A 19,995-nucleotide genomic window follows, 5' to 3' on the forward strand; every position below is an offset into this window, starting at 1 on the left:
CTTAAGAAACTAAGGATTGTGCATCTGCAAGCAGTGATTGAGATCTGCTATTTATCTTTCCCTTTTTTCCTTCCAGAAAGTTCTGGAGAGCAGGGTGTGTTTCTCCTAGGGCCGCCTTTGTAGAATTTCCAGGCAGTCAGGCAGCTGACTCTTTCCATAAACCACTCTGCTAGAAGGACTCTCCAATGCGGCTATTTTGAAAAGATTGATTTTATTTGCTCTTGACCCAGCTTTTAAATATATTTGAATGTGTTTTAAAATTTCATTAACTTCCTCAAGGTAATCCATAAACCAGCCTATGATTTCATCAGCTGCAATTAATCAGTGACGCAAATCCCACAGAAGAGTTGTCTGCCCTGATGTGACTCACCAGGAACTTGTTTCTACATGTGGACAGCCAGACGGGCTTGGCTTCCTGAAAACTTTGTTATGTTCCCCATAAAGGCATGTTCAACTCCTACCCCTGAGTCCAGGGAGGTGAACCCATTTGTAACTAGGACCTTGGAAGATAGGGTAGCGAATGGGTGGACTTATTTGTGAATAGGGTTGTCAAAGACCCCATGTAGATGAGGCCAAATGGAATCAGGATGGGCTATAAGCCATATGACTAGAGTCCTCATAAGCAAAAGAATTTGGAGGCAGTCAGTCAACAAAAGGCAGGGAATGAGGGAGATCTCCAGGTGATGGTGGCACAGCTGCCAGGCAAGGAACCCCAAGAACTGGCGGGACATCACGGCGGCTGAGACCTCCATGTTGAACGTCTCGCCTCCAAAACCGTGAGACGATAAAATCTGGTTGTTCGAGCCTCCCCTTTCCGTGCCATGTCTCATGGCATTCCTGGCACACCGAGACAACTTCTGCAGGCACGATCACTGCCGGGACACACTCCTGGGTGACACTCCCACGGGCCAGGCTCTTTACCTTGCATCGCATCTGCTCGGCATGGAGCTCCTCGTGGTGCTCTGGTAAAGGCTGGGAGAGCTTCTTCTTGAAAGTTCTTAGTTTCTCCAGAGAATCGGCGATTCCCTTCTCACACGCTTCCCAGTCCTGTGAGGTGAGGAGAAAGAAATGGTGTGGATTTTTGTCTGTTTGTGAGAATTCTGTGAGGAAGAAAGCACCCACCATCAGAGACTTCTCCAGAGACAGAAGCAAAGGGACACCAGCGGGGGAAGCGGATTTGGTTCAATGGAGAGAGTGTCTGCCTACCACATGCAAGGTCCAGGGTTCAAACCCAGGGCCTCCATGTGGTGAGCTGACCCATGCACAGTGCTGACGCACGCAAGGAGTGCCGTTCCATGCAGGGGTGTCCCCCGCATAGGGGAGCCCCACGCGCAAGGAGTGTGCCCCGTAAAGAGAGCTGCCCAGCGCGAAAAAAGTGCAGCCTGCCCAGGAGTGGCGCCGCACACACGGAGAGCTGACGCAGCAAGATGACGCAACAGAAAGAGACATAGATTCCTTGTGGTGCTGATGAGAATACAAGTGGACACAGAAGAACACACAGAGAATGGACACAGAGAGCAGACAACTGGGGGGGTGGGGGAAGGGGAGAGAAATAAAAAAAAAGAAATGCAATGGCAAGGAAAAGGGCATTAAAAACAACAACAACAAAAACAAAATAAAAACAAAGGGACACCCAGCAGATGGTGCCAAGGAGTGGCCACACATAGCCACAGCGGGTGGCAGGGCAGTGGCATCGGAGGGTCCATCGTCAAGGCTGGCTGTGTACACCCCTCGGTTCCCCCTGTGAAAATGGAGATCATGACAACCCTCCAGAAGAGCTGGAGGGCTGAAGGAGGCAATGGCCATCAAAGCCCTGGCAGAATAGGATCAGATAATACCCAGGATGTGATCAGTCCTCAAGCAAGTTTCTCTGAATGGGAATCAATTGCAGCCCTCTGCTTCCTTCTTAACCCCGCTCACACTGGCACCAATGTCGATGCTCTCCTGAAGGCACATTAACAGAATCCAGACTCTCTTTCAGGATGAAAATTTATATGGGTGGAAGAGAAATGAGATGGAATATAAAAATAATGGAACTCTGACTTAAGTCCATTGGAGATGTAGTAAGAGTCACCCAGTTTTGAATTTTTACAAAAGTAGAAACACACAATTACAAAAGGCATGGCCTTGGCATAGCTTTGTCTTCAGAGTATTGAAATATGTAACAAAGGGTTAAACACATGCTACATAAAAACCCACACAAATCAGTAAGTGGACGAAGAGAGATAATGAATAATTTAAGAGATGGCATGGAAAGAACTGCAAATTGCTCTGAAGAAGAATATAGCAAGAAGTGGTTGAGGGTGTAGAATATTCTACAGACTGGCAGATATCCATGAACCGATAAAAGAACATGTCTAGGATTCATTGTGTGGTTATGAAAGTTATACACCCCACTCAAAAACAATGGTTACCTCTGGAAAGTAGAATTTGGTGATACAGGGGCAATTTCATTATTTATTCTACATATTTCATTATTCCCTAAATTTTTGAAAAATGAAAGATGTATTCCCCTTGTAATTTAAAAAAGAAAAAAAAATTTAAGGGACCCATAATAGAGACATGATTCTTTACAGCAGCCCATCTACAAATCAACTCCAAAGTGTCTCAGCACCAATTCAAATTAAGTTCAACAGAACAAGTCTTCGTTTTGCCCAATACCCCCCATTTTTGGCCTCCCCCTCCTCAGTGGCCACTTCCCACATCTTTAATCACCGAGCTTCAAAGAAGGACAACTGGGATAACTTTTAAGAGTTAGCCAGGTGCCAAACTGTGGTGCATTTTCCTACCCAAATCTCTTTCCTCATCTCCAGCCTTTTCTTTTCTGGATTCTTTTTTATCTTCTCTACAGACTCCTTATTTTTAGCACACTGACAGAAGGTGCTATTACAACTGTCTTCTGTAAGCAAAGTTAACTTTATAATACCCCCTACGCAGAATGCCTTTGGTTTCTAACTGAATTGAGATTTTGGTTCAAGATTCTCATTTCTCTTAACAAATCATCCAGGCAAACTACCTAGAATGCATAACCATGTTCCCTCATCTCACTTACCAGAAAGACCTTTTGTCTATCTGGAGCAGATGTGTTACAGGTCCTATTTATTAAAATATCTGTTTTCCCAAGCTGCACTTAAAGTTCATCGATGCTAAGCATAGTGAGGATAGAAGAAAAAACCCTCTTTTCTGCTGAAATTTAAGAGCCTTCTCAATTAAATCATCATACACTCTAAAATCTATCAATGGCCAGCCAATAAATAATCACTGACCTAAAAGGGAAGGGTCAGCCTTTTATTTTTATAACAAAATTGAGAGGATAGTGAAGCAGGTGATTGTGAAGGGCATCAAATCATAATGACTTACTTTTGGTAGAACATTAAATTAAGAGTTAAATATAGATAAACATAATAGCTTGGTCAAAAGATACAGTAAATTGAGACAGTATGAACATTAAAATTCAGCTCCATAAATTCCGTCTTCAGCAAATAGACTTGGTGTATGAGTCGAGCAAATCAAATTTAACAAGAGTAGAACAGGGATTCCCCTTTCCAAGAGTGACTTAGATTCTGAAGCTATAACCAGGAATTACAAGGAAATAATTTAATGTCATGAATACAAACAGCAATCAAAGTGGATGTTTAACACACCAGCAAACAGTCTGAGAGAAAAGCAAATGCAGTGACTCAACCACCATGCCTTATTAAGTTTTGGGAATTTGTCCAAAAACCACATCACAAATAAAGAAAAATATGGGACTAACATGTTTTCTACAGAGTGAGTTACAATGCTTTTAATCTTTTCCTGATAGCAAAAAAGAAGAAAGAAAAAAACAGGCATATTGTATTACTGATAAATTGTGCAGTGTGCCAATAATAGTTCTCTGCAAAAGATCAGTGGCATTTTTGATTGTTTCCTACACAGAAGGTAATATATCATTAAATAACATTCAATAGAATAAACTCAATTGGACACTTTTTAAAAAAGCAAAATGTATTCCATTAATTTAGTTATTGCCTGTGATTCAAATTAGTGACAAGTCAAATTTAATACAGAATTTTAGTAGAGTGTTGTTGAACTCTGGTATTTAGATTTGCTCACTTTAAAAACATGATAACAATAACACTGACAATGATAATTACTGCCATTTATTCAGTGTTCCATATATGTCAGATATAGGATCACATGATTTCATTAAATCCTCTACTGGAAACAAGAAGGTGTAATTATACCCCCCTCCTTTTTTTTGAGGTACCGGGGGCCAGGGAAGCCGGCACTCAACCACTGAGTTGGTTTTTTCATTTGTTTTGTGTGTTGTTTTTGTTTTTTCTAGGAAGCACTGGGAACTGAACCTGGGACCTCCCATGTAGGAAGCAGGTGCTCAACTGCTTGAGCCACGTCCACTCTCCTATACCCATTTTATAGATGAAGAAACCGAGGCCTGAACAGGTTCAGTTCACAGGGCTACTTGGCTTACTACAATTTTAATTTGGGTTTAGATGACTTTAGAGACCATACCCTTTATGAGCTGCTGATCTGATTATAATGAAATGAATTATAGCATGTGGAATTGAAGACTGAAGGAGAATACTGTCGGGGGTCTGATTTCCCCATACTTAATGCGTGATGAGTAGGCGATCTGTATCCAACTAAAGGCTAAATATACTTTCTGGAGATTTTATCTCATAGCAGCTCCTTTGGATAAGCTAAGATCAAATGGAGAGCAACCTCCTGCACAGGTTTTTCTCTGCTGTAAACTGAGCGATAGCAATCTTAAAAACCACTTTAGAGTCTTAGCTTAGGGAGTGGAATCTACTCTTTGAATTCCTGTCTGGAGTTATAAAGTCATCACATGGCTCCTGCCTTAGCCCTGGTCATTAATCAGAAATTCATAGTTTGAACAGTCTTCTTTAGACGTAAAACTATTATGGTGGGAGATGTTCCTGAAAGACAACGATGCTGGAAATTGGGAAACTCTTCTAGATTATGCAAGACAGGACAAAGTCTTAGGACGCAGGGGGACAAAATACTGCAGTTATCACCAAATGGCCTTTGCATGATCTGGTTCAGAGAGGGGCAGGGATGGCAGCAGCATGACACTGAAAAGGGCTTTTTAAGCGAACCTTCCAGAACCACAGGCAAGGGGGTCTGCCTGTGGCTAGAGGAGAAAACAGCTGAACTTACTCTCAACAAGAAGGCCAGTTTTTTCCTCTGTTCCTCCAGATGCAGGCTGGCTGATTTCCACTTCTCTTGGATTTCGGTGAGCTCGGTCTGCAGAGCTGCCTCAGCTCCACTGTCAGCCGAAAGCAGGAGCTGCTTGCCCGCCTCCACCGTCAGAATGTAGCTTCCTTGTTGGCGCAGGAACACTTTCTCTTTGAACTGCAAGGAACCATAGTTTTTTTTTACGCTCCTTCTTTTCTTCACCATTTCCCTACAGTAAGTATTTTTAAATGACCTAAAGGGTAGCATTCTGAGTTTGCCCTCTTTCATCCTACAAGCTTTGTGTGTGAATGAACCAATGAATAAGTGAATAAGGAAGCAACAGGGAGAGGCTTTGTTTCTGCCCCTAAGTTAAACACACTCATCATGCAAGATGGTAACTGCTCTCTGAGATTTTCTGCACAGGGACATTAAAGCGACACCTAACCTAGTGGCGTGGACAGGGCGGCAGAGAAAACTGGCTCACAGTGGAAAAGGTTGGATGAGTCTTGAAAGAAAATGTGAAGTCAACCAGATTAAAGAGGACCTAGGGTCATGTATATTACCAGAAGGAAAGCTAAAAACTGTAGCATGGGACTGTATAAGAGAGTAAAACCTCAAGTAAAACACAAATACGGGGCTATCACACATATGACTGTTTTTACAAATATCGATATAAACATACCAGAGGGACAGAAAAAGAATAGCAGCAATGTACGCCAGGTGAGGCAAAGAGAGATGAGAGGGGATGAGTTTTGTGTGCTTGTTTTTTGTTTATTATTATCATTAGAATAATGAAATGGCTCTGGGAGTGACTGGGGTGATGATTGACAAACATGATTACACTGAATACCATTATTTGTACTCTTTGGACAGATTTATGCTTTATTAATATGTAACAATAAAATTTTAAAAAATGCTTAGGAAAAGAAAAATACAAGTGTGCAAAATAAATTAGAGAGACATAAAAATAAAAGAAGAGGGCCTAAGGAAAGGAGGGCCTGGAGTTGGGAGGGGATCTACAGCAGTTTGATATGGCTATGAATTCCAAAAATAGATATTGAATGATGTTTGTAATCTGCTCTGTACCTGAGCATGATTGAGTTATGATTAGGGCTTTGATTGGGCCACATCATTAAGGCGTTGAGTCCCCACCTCTTGGTGGGTAGGGACTCACAGATAAAAGGCATGGCAGAGGAAGAATTGAGGGTTTTTGATGTTGGACTTTTGATGTTGGAGTTTGATGCTGAAGCCTTAAGCTGGAGCCCCAGGAAGTAAGCTCACAGAGGAAAGAGAAGCAAGCCCCAAGAAGAGAGGAACCCTGAGCCCAGGAAGAAGCAAGCCCTGGGAAGAAAGGAACCTTGAACCCAGAGAGAAGCAAGACCCTGGAAGGGAGGAACCCAGGAAGCCTGAACCCTCGCAGACGTCGGCAGCCATCTTGCTCCAACACGGGAAAATAGACTTTGGTGAGGGGAGCCACTAATGCTTTATGGCTTGGTATCTGTAAGCTCCTACCCAAATAAATAGCCTTCATAAAAACCAACCAATTTGGCTGACTAACACAGGATCCCTTTCATATGGAGAAATGAAGGAATGTGAGGAATTCTGGAAACTGGACACCATTTTCAATGGACAGAGTACAGAATGCATGGAAGAGCATGTTAGAGGATGAGGCAAGGCCACGTCTTGCAAAGGAATTTGGCTTTTATAGTAAAAGTGACTGAGATTCATGGAAGAAAAATTGAGCAATAAAGTGACAGGTTTGGACTGAAATTTTTTAAAAAAGCACTCAGCTGCAGGCTAGAAAATGGAATGCAAAAAGGCATACACTGGATATATATAGTTAAGACAGGTTAGGAAGTTTTTGTCTCTCTAGGTCAGAAGTGGTGAGTTCCTAACCTAAGACAGTGGCAGCGGAGATGGACACTTGGGGGAGAGTAAGAAAAAAGGGGCAGGCAAGCCCTACAGTAGATTCTTGGACTGGTAGATGAGACAGCCGGTAATGGCATCTCCTCAGGTTACAGACCTGGAATCTGATTGGGAAGGGTGGTACCGAGATAAGAGGCACAGTGTGGGCCCACTGAGCACATGGCGCCTGCAACGCAATACAGATCCAATTCTAAAGGGCAAGATACAGTGCAAAAGCCCAGGAGATGGATGTGACCAGGAGATACCATCCTTCTCTGCTGAGCAGTGGTAGTTGAAGCCATGTCTGTGGATGAGGGATCTCAGAGGAATGAGGAGGAGGAAGGAAGGAGTGTCCTGAGAAGGATTGATTAGTGTGCTAGGATGTTTCTCTCTAAGATGCTGGTGGCTAAATTCCAGGCTGGCGAAAGTAAGCAGCTACTCATGGAATGAACAGAAAGGTCAAACAGAGCTGAGCCCTGTATAATTTCGGGAAACTTAAGATGCCTGCTCAAACTGCTAAGGAGTAAAAAATATCTCATCGATGCAAAGTTTTCCTCTCCTCGCCACTGTCTTTCCATCGGTTCCAGGGGTGCCATGAGTTGCCATGGGAAATGGAGGCCAATACAATTTCAGCCGTCAACCCAGCCTTGGTGCTGCCACCGTGTTGTCTATTGCTGCGACATTTGCGAAATCTGTCCTAAGCCCGATGCCACTCCAGACTCCTCCTGGCGAACCGAGGCTGGGGCAAAGCGTGCCCTGGAAACGGTTTAGAGCCAGCGTGTTTTGCACCTCACCTGCACTTCGTCCAAGAGGGTCCTGGCTTGCTGCAGCGGTATGGGGGTGCTCCCGAGACCGTGCGCCGGCACGTGGGACACCTCCACCAGCCACTTCCGAAGCTTCTCCGCCATCTCCCGGTAGCGCTGCCACTGGCGAATCTGGCTGTCGATGATCCCCCGCCTCTGCTGGGCCCTGCGAATCACTCCCTGCCACTGGTTACCGAGAAGAGTCAACTTCAGGTTGAACTCGTCCCTGGGAAGAGACGATGATGGCGGAAGGCGCCGTTAGCTTGGAGGGGGTGACATAACGGGCCAACGTGCTCCCACACGGTGACCTCCCGTTCAGAGAAATGGTCCAAGATGGCACAAAATCTCAAGTCTCCTATCATGACAAGTAATTTTCAAAAGGAACAACAAACTGGTGTTTGCAAACTGCAAGGGTTTTCCCACAGTAAGCCAGGTTGAAGCCATACCCGTGACAGGGTCTTTGTCACTCTACCTGAGGGTGTGACGGGGGACATAAGCCGAGCCCAGCAGGACAAGGGGAATGAGCAGAAAAATGGGGAGAAAAGTTGAATTATACCTTTTGGCTTTGGGTAAAACCAAAAGCCACTTTAGATAAAAAAACAACAAAATAACTGGGTTCTTTCAGCCAGAATCACAAGCCACTTCAACACAATTCTGTTACTTAAAATTTTTTAAAAGCTGTGCTCCATACACTCTCACAGTATTTCCTCACGATCAACAGCCCTGATCTTTAGCAAATTCTTCACATTAACCTAAATTGTCCATTCTGCATTTTAGGCCCCCTGTACTTCGTTCTTTAAAAAAATGAAAAATATCTAATCATTGTCATCTGTATAAAGGCCCTTCACATACTGAGAGATGTTTGATTTCATGCACACTTTCTCCTTTTTAGGTGAAAGAATCTCAGATCTTTTATTTTTTTATTTTTCATTTTTTAAAAGATTTTTAATTTATTTCTCTCCCCTTCCCCTCTTTCCACCCCCCAGTTGTCTGCTCTCTGTGTCCATTCGCTGCGTGTTCTTCTGTGACCACGTCTATCCTTATCAGCGGCACTGGGAATCTGTGTTTCTTTTTGTTGTGTCAGCTCTCCGTGTGGGCAGCACCATTCTTGGACAGGCTGCACTTTCTTTTGCACTGGGCGGCTCTCCTTATGGGGCACACTTCTTGCACGTGGGGCTTCCTTACACGGGGGACACCCCTGCGTGGCATAGCACTTGTGCATCAGCACTGCACACGGGCCAGCTCTACACGGGTCAAGGAGGGCCAGGGTTTGAACCGCAGACCTCTCATGTGGTAGACGGATGCCCTAATCACTGGGCCAAGTCCACTTCCCAGATCTTTTAATTTGTTCTTGCTACCTCCGTGTTTCCCACCTTCAAAAAAAATTAGCGAAAAATAGATGTGGCTCAAGTGATAGAGCTTCCTCCTGCCACATGGGAGGTCCCTGATTTGGTTCCTGGTGCCTCCTAAAGAAGGCAGCAAGCTGGCTCAATGGGCAGGGGCAGCAAGCTGACACAACAAGATGACACAAGAAGAAAATCATAATGAGAGACACAACAAAACAGGGAGTGGAGGTTCCCGGTGCCTCCTAAAGAAGATGAGCAAGACAGCAAGCTGATACAGCAAGATGACACAACAAGAGGATGCAACAAGAGACACAAGAAGAAAAACATAATGAGAGACACAACAAAAGCAGGGAACAGAGGCAACTCAAGCCATTAGGCATCCCTCTCCCACAATGGAGGTCCTGGGTTCAGTTCCCAGTACCTCCTAAAGAAACAAGAAAGATGAAAGACACGGCAAGTGCAAACAACAAGAGGGTGGGGAGATATAAATAAATAAAATAAATCTTAATTTAAAAAACCCGAAACACTGGCAATTCTTTCTTTAGTTTTCTATTGCTTAAAATTGTAACAAAAGAACTGGCTAGTAAAGTTTGGCCAGGATCAAATGGAATGGGTTTCTCTTTGATGATAGTGTATTTACATAGTTGAGTATTAAAACATTGCTTGTATTTTATCACCATATTAATTTTGCTTTTCTTCCCCAGATCCTCTTTTAAGGGCAGCTTCACATGCAAACTAACCTTACTACTCTGGATTTCTATTCTTGATGCTCCTTTTTCCCAGGACCACTATAAACTTTGATTTTGTAACCAAATGTGTTACTATTTCTAAAAAGTTATTTAATGCTTCAACTTGAAAAACAAGACGAATATGCAAAGCTAGTATTACAATAAAGACAAAAGTATGCAATAAAGCCTCAGCAAAATTTTCTTAAACGCTCTCTCATTTTTAATGTTGAGCCATAGAATGACTACTTAGACTTGATGGTGACTTCTGTTTTTGAAAGAAATTTCATTAATATCGATGATCAATCGCAATAGAATCCAAATGTGACAAACGGGGTACATGGTCCCGCATCTGTCAACTTTGAAATTACACAAGTCCGGGACTTGAGAATATTCTAGAACATGGGTAGGACCCTGCCTACTGTTTTCCTTATCTGATAACAACCCAAGGTCTCTTTGGAGCTTCAGCTGTCCTGAGCTTTCTGCCAGTATGAGGAACTACTAGAATTATGATCATTCCCAGTTCTAAACTTGAAGTTCTACAACACAGAACTTGTAAAATAACTTTTAGAACTCAGTATATTTGTAATTTGGGGCCTCCGCATTGCCAACATGTTCTAATCTGAATTTTTTTTTCACTTGCAATTTTCAAAATTATTTATCCTCAGGTCCAAGCCTCCCATTTTCTGTGGTGTTTTTCCTAAACGCTAGCATTTGAAACTTAATAGATGCTGGCTTGCGCATGAATTTTAAATTTTATTTTACTTCATGATTCAAATGTTTATAATGTTGGTATAGAGTTGCCAAGAGACAATAAAGCACAAGATAAAAGTTAATTGAATTTAAATTTGTTTTATTCTGAAGGCCTCCAATTCTCACTAAAGCTCACATTTAAGTTTGGCTTACTTAGAATAGAATAAATATGTTATCATATTTTGTTGTTCTAACTTTAACTATGAACTTCCAAGAAATATCCAGTTAAATATCCCATTAAAACTGAAATTGCATCCAAAACATTAAAAAAAAAAACTTTCAATAGAAATCATGATTTATTTTCTACATTTAAAAAAAAAAAACACTAAGTTAATTTTAACCCCAACCACTGGTCTTAAAAATATGGAAAAGATACATATATGTAATAAAGAGATGTATACTCCAAATATCACCACAGAAAGCAGATGGGAAAGAGTAAGTATTGGTTCTAGGAAATGTAAAATTAATACAGGATCCTCAATTCACATGCAATAAATCTGAAGAGGAGCTGTATTTTACCTCCACATTTTTCATTTAATTCAACATAATTTGAATTAAGGTGAAACTTTTTTCCAACATGAAGGATCAGGAATGGGATGGGGAACCACTGGTTTAATCCAGTGGTGAACTAACCAGATACAGGGACTCTTGGTTGATGCAGCTGCTACTTAGTTATGTGCCCTGGGTAGATCAGTTCATGTTTTTGGGACTCAGGTTTTCCATTTATAAGCAAGAGAGATGGACTCATGATCTCTAAGCTCCTTTAGGGAATAAAATTTCTGTAATTCTGAGACTATCAGAAGCATCTGTTTACAAACCATTAGACAATTCATTTTGATCTATTCATTAAATCCAGTCCCCTACAGATGACTCACAAAGGTTGGCTAGGTGATTTCCAATTACTCTGTGTCCTTCATACAATGTAATAGCAGCTCTTTAAAAAAGATTCAATACTCAGTCATTTCAGAGATTCAGACAAGCCTTTCCTCCAATTACTGCTGCTCCACTATGGTACAATTGCCTTAGGAAGATTGGATATATGCCCTCTAATCTGCTCATTAAAAAGACAATGAATAATTTACTGGAAGCTTTCTTCATAATGAGATACCAAAGATCCTACCTGTCATCAACTTGACCTTGTTCTAGAAGGCGCTGTCCATCCATAACGATCGAGTGCAAAATCTGCTGCCGACTGAACATCTCTGCTTGAAACAACTATCATTTTTGAAAAAAGAAGAACATACTTTTAGAGTTCCTCGTTTTGGTGACTGGTTCTCTAACAACTTTCCAAATATTCTGGTCTTAACAAGGCTAAGAAAAATATCTCCACTCATTCAGGATATGCGTGAAATCCTGTAGTGTAAGGGTCATTTATTTTTAAAACATCCATTAAGGTACGCTTAAAGATAAAGTATAATTTTTGGTTTACGAAAACTAAATGGCTAAAAATAGAGGTATGTTTCCCTCTCTCAAAAGCAAAGAATAATAAAGTTACTGAATGTATATTTCATGTGTTTGGTTTAGTCCATATGCAGACTATGGTCCATTTTCAGTATTAGAGAATAGTTGAAAATCTTTTAAAAAGTCAAAGAAAGGAAAGTGATGGAACTCAAGTGGCTAAGCGCCTACTTGCCATGTATGAGGTCCCGGGTTCAATCCGGTACCAAGAAAAGAAAGAAAAAAAAAAGTCAAGGAAAGATAGGGGGAAAAAAAAATCCCCACACTTCCTCTTTTTTTTTTTTAACTCTATTTTTCCATTTAATTAATTTATTAATATAGTTTTGCTATTAAAAAAACTCGGTGGGAAGTCTTACATTATTCCATGGTCATTCATTTTTTAACAGCTTTCTTGAGATGTAATTCACATACCCTATTATTACCCCATTGAAAGTGTACAGCCCAATACTTTTTAATACAGTCACCAAGTTGTGCAATCATCAACACAGTCCGTGTTAAAATTTTCCATCACCCCATAAAGTAATTCTGTTTCTTCTAGCACCGACTCCCCATTTCCCCCCTAAATCCCTGAGCCCTAGGCAACCACTAATCTATATTCTGTTTCTATGGATTTGCCTTATTCTGGATATTTCAAATAAACGGAATCATATAGCACATGGTATTTTGTGTCCGGCTTCTTTCACCCAGTGTAAGATTTTCAAGGTCCAACCATGCCACAGCACGTATGAAAATGGCATTCTTTCTAGTGCCGAGTGGTATTTCATTGTATTGAAGATCACTGTTTGCTTATCCGTTCATCATTTGATGGGCATTTGAGTTGCTTCCATTTTTAGCTATTGTGAATAACGCTGCTGTGAACATTTTGCACAAGTGTTTGTGTGAAAACACAAATGCATTTCTTCTGGTGATTTCCCAAAGAGCCCAATTGTTGGATCATATGGTAACTCTGTTAAGCTTGATGAGGAATTATCAAACTGTTGTCCACAGTGGCTACACCATTTTACAGTCCCTCCAGCAGAGCATGGGGGTTCCAATTTCTCCACATCCTCGCCAACATTTATCTGTCTTTTTCATTCTAGCTAGTGGGTATGAAGTGGTACTTCATTGTGTTTTTGATCCATTATCTTTAATTCACCATCTGACAACTCAATAAAACTGAAATTTAAAAAGCCTTACACATTTTTAATGCTCCACTTTAAAAATGTCAACAAAATGATTTTAAATTAATTTCATTCTCTTTTAAGATCTGAATTAAGCTATTCTCTGCTCTTGGGTAAATTCAATCTCTTCATGTGAGTATATTTCATAAACACATGGGTCAACTTAGTTACACCAGGAAATAGAAAAATAGGGACTAAACAGTTGGCAAGTTAATTCATCAGTTTTCTGGATATAGTTCTCTCTCATTTCCTGAAGAATAATTAATAGTGTAATTTGATCAAGAGGTTAACTTGGAGAAATTTGGTAGCTTGATTTCCTGGTATAAAATGCAGATATGCTTTTTGAAGAATATCTGATTTTTATTTCATCAAAAATTTTGATTGAAACATACTCTCATAAGCAATATTAATGTAGTCCACAATGCAGTCTGAACATTGCCTAATTTTCTGCTCCTTTTTCACCTATCCCCCCTTTCCCCAGTGGGTAGCCTCTGGTCACAATTTTGGCACTACACGTTGCAGGGTCCTGAAACCTGTTGTATATTTATAGCCAACGACAGAGTTGAGCTCAGGACCCCAGTTTTGGAATTAAGATACAAAAACCTTATGCTTGACTGCCTGCAACTGAAAACAGGAGAAGTGCATCCAGCATCCATGTGGAATCTAAGCCCCCTCCTGATATAGATGTGGAGTGGACACAACCATTCTAAGGTCCACAGGATGGGGGAATAGAGTATGGATTAGTGTGGACTTACTGATATTCTATTCATGAACTATAGTGATTAGTAATCGAAGAAAACATGGCATTGGTGTGGATAAAGTGGCCATGGTGGCTGCTGGGGGTAGGGAGTGGGAGGAAGAGATGAGATGTGCGGGCGTTTTCGGGACTTGGAGTTGTCCTGGGTGGTGCTGCAGGGACAGTTACTGGACATTGTATGTCCTCCCATGGCCCACTGGGTAGACTGTGGGAGGGTGTGGGCTATGGTGTGGACCACTGACCATGAGGTGCAGTGGTGCTCAGAGATGTATTCACCAAATGCAATGAATGTCTCGTGATGATGGAGGAGGTTGTGGGGGGAGGAGTGGGGGTATATGGGGACCTCTATTTTTTGGATGTAACATTAAAAAAAAAATAAAGACAAAAAAACAACCTTACGCTTAATGAAGAAGGCGAAAATGAAGGAAGAATTTCAGCAGACTCAGCGCAAGGAACAGCCTTTCGATTCCTCCACATGGTGATTTGCAGCATCTTCCAAAGGCCTGAACCTTTTTAACAATTATCCAAAAAGCTACTGGCATAACTTACTTCATGAGCTCTCTGCTGTTCCAAAAGATGCTGGTAATTGCCTGAAATCTCTACTGCTAACTTTTGCTCCGTCTGAACCAGGAACTCCATCCATGTTTCACATTTTTCCAAGAAAGTCTGATGTTGTAACAAAAATGACTGCAACTTACTGACAGAACAAAGAACAGGGAATAACGGTTTCTTAATAAATTTTGATTGCTTAATCTTTTATCTCTAGCATATGAAAGGAAATTAAGTATTCTCTGCCTCCAAATTCTAATCTGACCACCATGAAACTTATATTAGATGGTAAATTTTTTTTAAAAATTAAGTAAAATTTAAAACTTGTATATTAAAAAATAATAAAATTATGTTTGTCCCTCCAATATTGTCTTAAGGTAGTTTTTTTCCCCTAAGGAAAACAAATTCAGTACACTAAACATAGGAAAGCACTTAGGCAATTTGAGTTTTGTACTCTCAGTTCGATATTTGCCAGGATTATTGGAAAGACCTAGAACGAATGGATATCTAAAAACCATATTCTACTGATATTCTGCTGAAATACAGGAGCGGTCCAGGCATCTCTTGGTTGCTTTACCTGAATCTCTCTGTAGCCTGGGAGGAGATCAGAGACCAGCGCCGATTCAGATGCTGCATCCTTTTGATTTCTTTATCATTCAGGGGCAACCTATATCCAAGCTCATTTAGACGGTCTAAATCTGGAACCATGCTGCTGAATTTTAACATCTGCCCCTGAAACCAAGATTTGAAAACAGGGTTAGCAACAGGCAGAGCTTTTTCGAAGGGCACGATGGGCTCATGATCTCAGGAAGAAGCTAGTCTAAGATCTCTTGGGCATTTCTTCTTTTTTTTAAGGTACCAGGGGCTGGGGATTGAGCCTGGGATCTCGTATGCAGGAAACCAGTGTTCAACCACTGAGCCACATCAGCTCCCCTGAGTTGGTTTTATCGCTTGTTTTGGTTGTTTTTGTTTTTTTCAGGAGGCACTGGAAATCAAACCCAGGACCTCCTGTGTGAGAGACAGGTGCTCAACTGCTCTAAACATTCCCCCTCTCATGCATTTCTGGGCCACTTACTGGCAATTTCAAGAGGTGTAAATAGAGAAAGTTAGGATGACTCTCCTAACCAGCCAACTTCCCCTGCTCCTGCTGCTCCTGCCATTCAAGCTACTCAATGCCTTTTGTTGAATGCTGAGTAGTTTGCATGCATTGTATTATCTACTTGACTTATTTACTCACATCTGACTCTTGCCTGAGCCAATAAAGGTTCAAAATTATGCTGATAACTAAGCTTATTTCTAACCTTGTATCTCATTTATCCAAGATAGTCTGCTCCTTTATTTAATGATAATAATAGTTATCATAATGATAAATAACATTTATTGAGCACTATGAACCCAGGTGCTTTACAAGTAATGCTCATTTTATCCTCAAAATAATCCCTTGAAGTAAGTACTACTATTATTCCCACTCTACACCCAGCTAGTAAGTGATGGAGCTGGATAAGTAAGAGTTGCTAGGCTCTTGCTAGATGGATACCATCCCATTTGAGCTCTGAAAAGACCACACATTGCCTCAAGAGCTTCAGATTTAGCTCTCGACCCCAATCTCAAAGTTGATGTGACTCAACCAAAGATGAACCACAGGTGCTTTCACATCTCTTTCCTCCTTTCAAATATAGAACAAAGCTAGCTGCTTTCGTTTGTCCATGGCTATTCCTAGCTCCATCTAGGATACTGGTTACAGGAAGAAGATCTTAGGATTGGCATGCTCTGCAAAAACCCATTATCCTCTCAGAGAGACTAAACCTTCCCCAATTATTGCAGCCCAAAGAATAGCTGTAAGATGGCTAAACTTCCATGGGCAGACTTTAGCAGTGAACAGAGCTGGCATGGTGCCATGGTCTCCCTCGCAGAGGTTCCAGAGAGTAAAAAGGAGCCAGTCATCTTAATGCCACAAATATAACTGAATGCCATGACAAAGCACTGGAGAAAAATCATAGTTTGCTCTGAAGATATAACACCTGACACAAAAGGACCAGGAGCTTATTCTTTCGGTGGCCCAAAGAAGGTGGTAGAGGAAAGGAAAAGAATTCTAGAAAGGGGAGACATGCCATGCATAGGCCCTGAGGAGGCTGGAGGGGGAGGTGGACATGGTGTAGGGTGAGCCTGCTAGGGAGGCAGAAGTAAGTGATGCTGACATAACTGACCGTTATCCTGAGAGCAGGGAGCCCACTGCAAGCTGGGAAACATGCTAAGGAATGCATGTGTATGGTATTATTGTATTTACTTTACTGAATGTTTGAAACAGTCCATCATTAAGTACAACCCCACTAAGAAAAGATAATCTGACGGCTGGGAGCATGGGTTGGAGGCATGGTGGTGGATGTAAGGAGGTCCGAGATGGCGGGCACAGTGGTCCAAGGGAGAGGGTCAGGGACATTGGGCAGGTGACGCTAAAGATGGAGGTGACAGAGTCAAGAACTATGAAGGAAGTGACCAACTGGGCATGGGGAAGGACCGGAGGGGGAGGAAGGGGATTCCCTTGGGCTGGTCCTGGCCTGGCCCCCCTCACAGGCTGTGCCTGCAGCTAACGCCCCATCCACGCCCCTCAGGGAGGAAGAAAGCAGAGCTGCCCACGCACTGCTGGACCCGCACAAGGCAGAGTCGGCCTCTGCTAGGAGATCTGAGCGTTTTCCTTAGCTTTTGAGAATAGAAGAGAGAAAACTCTAAGACTAGGATTTCTTTTTTTTTTTTTTAATTTATGGTGGTCACATATATATAATATAAAATGTCCCATTTTAGCCACTTCTACGCATACTCCTTCGGTGGTGTTAATTACATTTACAATGTTGCAACGCCAGCACCACCTGCCATTACTAAAAGGTTTTCATCGCCCCAAATGGAAACTCTGCACGCATTAAGCAATAACTTCCCATTTCCTCTCCCCACTCCCAGCCAGCTAATCTACTCTCTGTCTCTATGAATTTGCCTAGTTTAGATTTTCACAGAGATGGAATCATTCAATATCTGTCTTTTTTATGTTTGGCTTATTTCAGTTAGCATAATATTTTCTAGGTTCATCCACGCTATAGCCTGTATCAGAACTTCATTCCCTTTTATGGCTGGATAACTATTCCATAATATTTAATTATACGTACAATCCACATTTTGTTTATCCATCCACCTTTGGAGAGACACTTGAGTTATCTCTACCTTTTGGCTATTGTAAGCATCGGTGTACAGGTCTCTGAGTCCCTTTTTTCACTTTTGGGGGTATATACCCAGGAGTGAAACTGCTGGATCAAATGGTAATTCTGTGTTTATTTTTGAAAAACCAACCAACTGTTGACTCCAGCAGCACCACTATTTTACAATCCCACGAACAATGCATGAGTGTTCCAGTTTCTCCACATCCTTGCCAACGCTTTTCATCGTCTGTTTGGGGATGAACATTTGACCCACTTACCTTAAGCTCCTCCATTCTGTCCTGGATGGAGGAGAGGTCGGATGAGTGGCTAGGGTCTTGCTCTCGTAGGGTTTCTTCAGCCTCCACTATCCAGGCCTCCAAAGTGTCTAAGCTCTTGGCAAAGGCTTCATAGTCAAGAACTCCAGCCTTTTTATCACAAAAGGAAATGGGAATTTAGAAATCTAGTGAAAGGACAAGGGGATTTAAACATTACTGTTCTTATTCTTGTATCACATTGCCATTCCCAAGACGCCATTCCAAAAAAAAAAAAAGAAGGCAAGAGCCACTTAACTTGTCTTCTCTTTATTTATGTAACTTTTCTGAAATTGAGTATTATTTCTACCTATCTTAATCAATTAACCAAAGAAAGTTATTCTCTGCATATATTACCAAACTATCTGACAAATATCCTGAGTCTTGCAAAAACTCAAGTTATATGTCTGAATATTACTATTAAAGACCTTTGGTGCTTATTAAGTGAACATATTTTACTCAGTGCCAGGGAGGCTACCATTGGTTTAGGGACCAAGTAAGCCCCTAATATTGTAGAGAACAATGCTGGGCTCCCACCTTCCCTCATTCATATTGGAACTTCCATTTGCTTCATTACTATTATTATTTTTAATAAGTTTTAGATTACATAAATGTTACATCAAAAGTATAGGGGATTCCTACATACTCCATCTCTCCTCCTCCCCCACTTTCCCCCATTGATAACATCCTTCATCAGTGTGGTACATTCGTTACAAGAGATGAACACATCCTGAAGCATCGCTACTTACCATGGTCAATAGTTTACACTTTCTTAAGAACCTAACTTTCAAGTGTTTTCACTCTTTAATACTTTGGTCTTGAAGGAAGCATTGCCTCAATACGGAACAATTCCTAATTTCACTATGTTTATGCCCAGAAATGAGAGAACACCCACTACACGATGAACCGAGCTTGAGCTCCCCACCTGTAACGCGCTCTGCTGTTTGCAGAGAGCCTGCTCGAGGTCGCACAGGCGCTGGCTCAAGGAGACGTGGTCAGAGTGAATGGCGCAGGCTGCGGAGGCTTCCACCTGTTGCTTGAGCTGCTCGCCCAGCTCGTGCAGAACGAAAAGGGAGTCCTTCGCTGTCGCCAGCCCTCTGAGGAGTTCCTGCAGAAGACAGAAACGTGAAAGTGCCTGTTGTGAAACACGCTCAGTGACTTTTTATGAAACATGCCTGGCCAAGAGCCACGCAGCAGGGAAGACTCCGCTTCCATGTGTCAGATTATTACACGGAATTACCTCGACCTGCCCAAAGACGATCGAGAATTGAATCCAAATTTCTTCTGAATACTCTGGCTGTATTAACACTCTGAAAAAAATACACCCGATAATAAAAACCACCTAGGTTCATTGCAGGACATTTTGGAAAATACAGAAAAACATACATAAAAGGGAAAAACAAAACAAAACATGGTTTACCAGACACAATGTACAATGTATTGTGTGACTCTGTTTATTTAAAATGTAAATATAAATCAATTTAGAAAGATGGAATTAAATTAGTGGTTATATAAGGCTGGGGAAGGTTAGAGGGGTACTAAGGGGTGTGGGGCTTTTCTCTGTGGAGTAATGAAATTGTTCTAAAATCTTTTGTGGTGATGAATGCACAATGGTGTGCTCCCACTGTGTCTCTAATAGGATCAATAGTGGAATTTCCCCATTTCTGGTTTCCTTCCACTCCTAAGAGAGAAGCAATAGCAGGGGCTGGTTGCTGGTGGGTGCTCAGTCACCACGGAGAGAGCAGAGTCTGCTGTGGGAGGTGGGAGGCAGAAAGCACCTTCAGCCATGACAGAGCCAACAGAAGCCTCTACAGCGATCGTCTGGGGCTCTGCATTCTAAAACG

General features: G+C 41.7%; 1 protein-coding gene across 1 annotated transcript in view; it reads right to left on the bottom strand.

The window, feature by feature from the left end:
• Positions 1-19,995, bottom strand: part of SYNE1 (spectrin repeat containing nuclear envelope protein 1) — a 497,459-nt gene that overhangs the window by 75,281 nt on the left and 402,183 nt on the right. Inside the window, exons 120-127 of the mRNA XM_058289685.2 lie at positions 19,077-19,259; positions 18,119-18,265; positions 15,230-15,384; positions 14,653-14,800; positions 11,849-11,943; positions 7,896-8,130; positions 5,179-5,373; positions 922-1,047 (exon numbers count right to left, since the gene is read on the bottom strand). Of these exons, the coding sequence (XP_058145668.1) occupies positions 922-1,047; positions 5,179-5,373; positions 7,896-8,130; positions 11,849-11,943; positions 14,653-14,800; positions 15,230-15,384; positions 18,119-18,265; positions 19,077-19,259 (1,284 nt within the window). The remainder of the gene's footprint in view (positions 1-921; positions 1,048-5,178; positions 5,374-7,895; positions 8,131-11,848; positions 11,944-14,652; positions 14,801-15,229; positions 15,385-18,118; positions 18,266-19,076; positions 19,260-19,995) is intronic.

The sequence above is a fragment of the Dasypus novemcinctus genome, chromosome 28, assembly GCF_030445035.2.
Source record: "Dasypus novemcinctus isolate mDasNov1 chromosome 28, mDasNov1.1.hap2, whole genome shotgun sequence".
NCBI classification, from domain to species: Eukaryota; Metazoa; Chordata; class Mammalia; order Cingulata; family Dasypodidae; genus Dasypus; species Dasypus novemcinctus.